The sequence below is a fragment of the Tursiops truncatus genome, chromosome 3 (genome assembly GCF_011762595.2).
Source record: "Tursiops truncatus isolate mTurTru1 chromosome 3, mTurTru1.mat.Y, whole genome shotgun sequence".
Taxonomy (NCBI): Eukaryota; Metazoa; Chordata; class Mammalia; order Artiodactyla; family Delphinidae; genus Tursiops; species Tursiops truncatus.
The window spans coordinates 161,655,206-161,661,213 of NC_047036.1; the positions used below are offsets into that span (position 1 = coordinate 161,655,206).

At 59.9% G+C, this 6,008-nt stretch overlaps 1 protein-coding gene across 3 annotated transcripts; it reads right to left on the minus strand.

Annotated features, from left to right (window-relative positions):
- Nucleotides 1–389: 389 nt before the first annotated feature.
- On the minus strand, nt 390–5,970 carry FBXW9 (F-box and WD repeat domain containing 9). Of its 3 annotated transcripts, XM_033854106.2 has the most exons (10): nt 5,435–5,970; nt 4,135–4,274; nt 3,928–4,056; nt 2,648–2,760; nt 2,471–2,562; nt 1,419–1,567; nt 1,217–1,330; nt 997–1,086; nt 844–909; nt 390–770 (listed from the first exon to the last, which is right to left on the minus strand). In XM_033854106.2, the coding sequence occupies exons 1-10, from the start codon at nt 5,841–5,843 to the stop codon at nt 696–698; spliced, it is 1,377 nt and encodes a 458-aa protein (XP_033709997.1). In that variant the 5' UTR covers nt 5,844–5,970; the 3' UTR covers nt 390–695. The 3 variants fall into 3 exon arrangements, with proteins under 3 accessions (XP_033709997.1, XP_033709996.1, XP_073659258.1); XM_033854105.2 differs by having other exon boundaries at nt 390–909; XM_073803157.1 differs by lacking the exon at nt 1,217–1,330 and having other exon boundaries at nt 390–909.
- Nucleotides 5,971–6,008: the final 38 nt, after the last annotated feature.

The window sequence follows — 6,008 nt, forward strand, 5'->3', positions numbered from 1 at the left end:
CCCGGGATTAGAGTCCCAATCTACATGCCAGCGCGTGCCACACACATACACGCCCACATGGCGCACACACACACACACACACACACACACACACACAGGTGCCATCGTACAGGTGCCACGTTCTCAAGGGCCTCCCTCTTCCACACAGACATACACAGACAGGAATACTATAACAACACACACAGCCAGACCGGCCTCCCCAGGGACACTCAGACGCACGTGATCCCTGAAATGCACCCCCCCCCCCCCCCACACACACACACAGCAGTGGCTGTCGCTGAGGCTTTCATACACCAACTCACAGACACACACACATCCCTGGCATCCCAGCGCCAAGCAGCCTCGGGCGGATCCCTCAGGTGACACCAAGCTCACAGTCCAGGCCGGAGCACCAGTACATCAGGTTTATTTCTCCTTTGCTCTCCAGGGAGAGCAGGCATCCAAATCATAACAAAAACAAGGGCCCGAGGGTGGGGAGCAGCCCCCTGGGTTGGCCGAAACACAAACCTCACCTCCCCTGGCATGGGGCCCAGCCCAGGGACCCCACCCACCCACCCACCATGGCCAGGACTCCTTGTGCCCTAGTCCTGTGGGGGCGGGGCAAAGGCAGCACCAGCGTGGGGGAAGGTCCCCCCTGAGAACGGAGGCCCCAGCCCAGCCTGCCAGCTGGCAGATCCACATCCACATCTGCCTGCTCAGGCCTGCAGCCTCCAGACCTCCAGCGACAGGCCCCCAGAGGCGGCCACCACCAGGTTGCCCTCAGCGCAGATCTGCCAGGGCGGGGACATGAGGAGTCAGGGGTGCTCTGAGCAGCCAGGCAGGGCGCATGGGACAGGGCCTTACCCCATTCAGCACGTTGTGGTGGCTTCGAGTGCAGATGGTCCTTGGTGGGTCTGTGGGCACGTGCACCTGGTGAGGGGCAATGGGCAAAGGTCACGAGGTGTGCTCCTGGCAAGTGAGGGTGGGTAGAGAGGGGGGACTGTCGCAGGGCCTCACCCGGATGGTCTTGTCGGTGGACGTGGTGTACAAGGCCCCCAGGGAGTGTTTGATCCCTGTGATCTGAGACCTGTGGCCCACATCAAAGGACTGTGGAAGGGAGGGACAGGTGACACTCAGGTGTGGCTCTCCCAAGGCCAGTCCCCCACCGCCACCCAGGGATTAAGAGGTAGGGAGGCAGCCCAGGGCGTATCGTGCGCGGGCAAGAGCCTTGGCAGACCCTGACGAGCTGGAAGCAGCCATCCCGGTTGGCGAAGACATGCAGCAGACCCTGGTTATCGCCGGCCCAGAGCTGAGGCTCCTGGTAGGACATGCAGAGCAGGTAGGAGTCCAGCTGTGGGAGGGACATGGGACGGAGCAGCTCAGGCCAGTCCGGGCCCCGCCGCAGCCCTGGTCCCTCCAGCCCCCTGGGGAGCACCCACCTGCAGCCGCTGTAGGACGCTGTTGGCTCGGCGGTCAAACACCACCAGCGTGTGGTCCTCGCTGCCTGAAATGATGTGCCGGTCGTCCGCCAGCAGCGCCAGCACCGCGCTTGAGTGCAGCCGCCGGCTCTTCAGCAGGGCCGGGCCGACTGCATGGGCGATGGGCCAGGGAGGAGGGGGACATCAGAGCCCCTTGGAGGCCCCCTGGCCCGCCCCAGGACCCTGGGTCTCCATCCTTCCTGGCAAAATACTACTCTGTCTGCTCCCCCAACCCCCATCCCACAGGTAACCCTGTTGGTCCTCTGCCACCCCAGCTGGATCCAGGCCTCACAGGACCACCAGACCACCCCCCAACCCATCTCCATTCCCGCTCCTTCCTCCAGTCCCATCTGCTCTCAGTACGGAATGGACCTCAGCCAAGTCCCAGCATAAAATGCTTCACTCCTCCTGCAGGTCAGCCTGAGACTTGCCCCCACCCCATCCCGGCTCTGGCTCTGGCTGGAAAAGTTACACTGGGCCCTTCAATTAAAATAAGAATGAATAAATAAATAAACAATGGAAAAGGCTTATGGGCTGGGCCAAGTTCATTCTAGGCATTTTAATGTAAACATTTAATCTACCACAGTTCTTATTGTCATCTCCTCCCATTAGCCCTAGGCGGCTGGAGTTATTATTATCTGGATTTGACAAATGGGGAAACTGAGGTTCAAACCTGACTGGGGTCACTCAGCTAGGAGGTGGGGGAGCCAGAATTCTCAAGGACTGTCCTGCCTCCTACGGGACTCAGGCTCAGAGGCCCCTCCTCTGGGAGCCCTCCAGTACTTGACCCCACCCCACGTGGAGGCGGGGCTTCCTCTGCCCCCAATACCCACCCCCACCTGTCACCTTTGTGGCCCCCAGCACAACACAGGCCACTCTGAGTGGTCAGCCTCTCGTTATGTGACTGTCACCCCAGTTAGACTGTGAGGCCCAAGTGTCTCCTTCCCCAGGATGACCCTGGAGACACCAGGCAGCCCTGCTCTCCCACTTAGGCTTCAGGGTCCCCAGCCCACCTCTGGGGTCGTAGACGGTCACCTTCTTGTCATAGGTGCCAGTCACCAGGATATCAGGCCGGTAGGACAGGCACAGCACAGCTGCCTTGGCCCTGGGGACACACAGACCGCAGGGCTGGGGCTGTGGCCAGACAGACCCCTGCCCACCCAGGCCCCCCTGCCCAGGACCCCTCACACTTTATCTCGCCAAACTGCTGCCCATCAGCCGCCATGTCCCAGAGCTTCACGGTGCTGTCCCAGGAACCAGAGCACACTCGGTGGTCCAGCGCCGCCAGTGACCACACCCAGCCCTGTGGGACCAGACCAGTATGATCTTCCCCATTTCACGGAACCCAGAGTGAGTCAGCACTGAGTAGAGATTAGAGCCTAGGTCTGTGGGTCTGACCTCAGAGCCCAGGACATGCGCACCCCAACCTAATAATATTCCTAAATCAAGTTCTGCAGAGCCTCAGCTGCAGCAGTGGTTTGAGGCCACATGACAGTGTGACTAAGAATGGGGCCTCCATGGGAATTTCCTGGCAGTCCAGTGGTTAGGACTCCGAGCTCTCACTGCCAAAGGCCCAGGTTCTATCCCTGGTCAGGGAACCAAGATCCCACAAGCCACGTGGCACACACAGAAATGGGACCTCCAGGGAGTTCCCTGGTGGCCTAGTGTTTAGGATTCTGGGCTTTCGTTGTTGTGGCCTGGGTTCAATCCCTGGTCAGGGAACTAATATCCCGCAAGCTGCTTGGTATGGGGGAAAAAAAAAAGAATGGGGCCTCTACTCCATGACCTGGGTGAATGAAGTACCATCCCTCAGTTTCTTCATCGGGAAAATGAGCATAAAAAAAAGTCCCTGTGTCAGGAGCTAAAATGCACAGAACGCAGCTAGCTCCCCACTGACTCATTCGTCACCAAACCCTCTGAGGATAGTACTATGATGTGTCCCGTTCCACAGATTATGAAACTGGTGCACAGAGAGGTTGAGTCCCTCACCCAAGGTCACACAGCCAGGAAGTAGCAGAGTGGGGATTTGAACCCAGCAGCCTGGCTCCGAGACCAAGCTCTTGGCCACCAGCCTAGACCACCTCAATGGCTGGTGGAGGTGCCCCTCCATGACCACCTCTCATGAGATGACAGTCAGGCTCAGAGCTGTCTGATCCCCAGGGGTGGCCTCATAACTGCCCTACCTGGGGCCACTCAAGGTATACCTGACACCTCCTAAGCACCTACTGTATATGAGCCTGAGCAACGCTCTTAATGCATATTCATTTCATTCGTCCTCATCCTAATTGACCTCTGGACAGAAGCAGAAACTAAGGCCCAGATAAGTCATACATCTCACTTAAAGTCACACTGACAATAGCAGAGCAAGATTTAAATCTGTGAGGTCTGGTGCCAAAACCTGTGCCCTTAGCCACGGTACCCTACCCAGGCCGCACGCCTCCTACCTCTGCCTGGCCTCCTACCCCCTCACCTTGTGAGTGCTGTTCTTCTGGGTGCCCAGGGCCTTGACCAGAACCCGGCTGGGCTCCACCCCCAGCTGTTGCAGGTCCCACAGGTTGACATTGCGATCTCGGGAGCCTGACAGGCAGAGTGTCCCACCCTGGGAGAGGAGTGAGGTGATGTTGTTGGGGTCACCCTGGCCCACCACTGCCTGGCCTTCCACCGACCCCCGTCTCACCTGGAGCAGCAGCACTGAGTCAATGGAAGCAAAGTGCCCATCGGCCAGGCAGAAGTACTCAGTCCTGCGCCCATCCTCTGCCCAGCGCGACAGGTGCTGCTCCAGCTCAATGCAGGCTGCTGGCCAGTCAAAGTCCTCCTCTGTGGGACGCAAAAGCAGGGTCCCCAGTGGGCAGGAACCCTGCCACCACCCACACCAGCTGTCCAAGCTCACTGCGCTGGCTTCCGGGGAGCACAACCTGAACCAGACTTGGAGAGAACCCACCTGGATCCCTTACCCCACCCAAGGAGGCCGAGGTTCTAGCTTTGGGACCACCAGCCCACGCACCTGCCAAGCAGGTCTAGGATTGCTCCTTACCCAGTTTCCAGAAATTGGGTAACTGGAGCCTCAGGATCACCTTCCCGGGCCTCATCCCCCAACCCAAGTTTGGGGGATAGCAGCCTCAGGACGTTAAGGCCCTGCCTCACCCCTGGCTAAGGTCCAACCTCAGCCCTCCCAACCCTCAGGCTGGGCACAAGAGCTAGGACTTCATAACTAACACTTCCTGCCTCGGCCATCTGAACCGGACCCATGGAAGTGTTTCCCAAACCAGCATCCCAAACCTGGGATCTTTGTCAAGATGCAGAATCCAAGCCCTTGACCCAACCAAACATCTATGTTTTATCAAGCTGTTCAGTAAAGTCCCATCAATTCAAGATCACCAAGCTGCCTTATCCTCTAGGGACCAAAGACCTTGGAGGCAGGAGAAATTACCACCAGCCCCTGCCTAAGATCCCAGGTTAGAACCTGGACTCGAGGGTCTGTGATTGCTAATATCAGGGATCCCAACCTCTAAACCCTAGCTTAATAAGTTCAAGGGTTGCAGGCTCTGGACCTGAGTCCTGCCGCACCCTCACCTAGGCCAAGACTCTAGAGGTAAGGGGATTTGGCATCACCAGTTACTGCCTTAGCACCTAGACCCAGAACCTGGGGATTCTTGGGCTTACTCTGAGCCCCAAGGAGATTCTGACAGCCTAAGACTTCAAGTCCCTGTGTCAACCCCAAGCCTGAGGATCGCTGGATTCCGAGTTCAGGGACCCCAGCTACCCAAGTAGATTTCCACAGCCTCAGGACCCCAAGTATCTGTCTCATAGTCCACCCAGAGGTCAGGGGCTTTGGTACCACCAGTAAGTACCTCAGCCACCGCTGAGCCAGGACAGCCAGGTAGTCTGCTCCAGTGACTGTACTTACAGCACCCTGGACCCTCCCCCCGCCTCAAGCTTGACCTGGGCGGGCCACCCTGGCCCCCGGGCGCGCGCACCTTCCACCACTGGGTAGGGCGCGCGTACGCGGCGCTGCGCGCGTAGCCTCCAGGTGACATGGTCACGCACGAGGTCGCGCAGCGCGTGGCACACGCGCGGCAGGACGTGGAGCACGAGGCGCGCGTCCAGGTAGGCGCATATCTCGAGCAGTAGCTCCGGAGGAAGGCTCAGCAGGCCCGGAACCGCCACCGCCGGGCCCTTGGACGCGGCCCGCGGCTCCAGAGCGCCAAGGGACACAGCGGGCGCAGGCAGCGGAGGGGCGCGCGGGGGCGCCAGCCCGAATTTCGGAGGACTGAGCACGCGGGCCACGTAAGCCTCGGCCTGTGCGTCGGGGTCAGGCTCCGGCTCCGGCTCCGAGTCATCGTCCCAGGCGCAGGGATCATCGCGCGGCCCTGGAGGCAGCTCCATGGCGACCGGGTGGGCGCGGCCGGCCCGGCCCTGTCAGCAGCCGAGCCCGCGTCCTGTCTCCTAGGCAGCGCAAGGGTACTTCCGGCGCTGCCTGATGACGTTAGGGCGCCAACCGGAAGCGAGCGGGTCGTGGGGAAACTGGCCACAGACTGAAAGCCAGCTCAC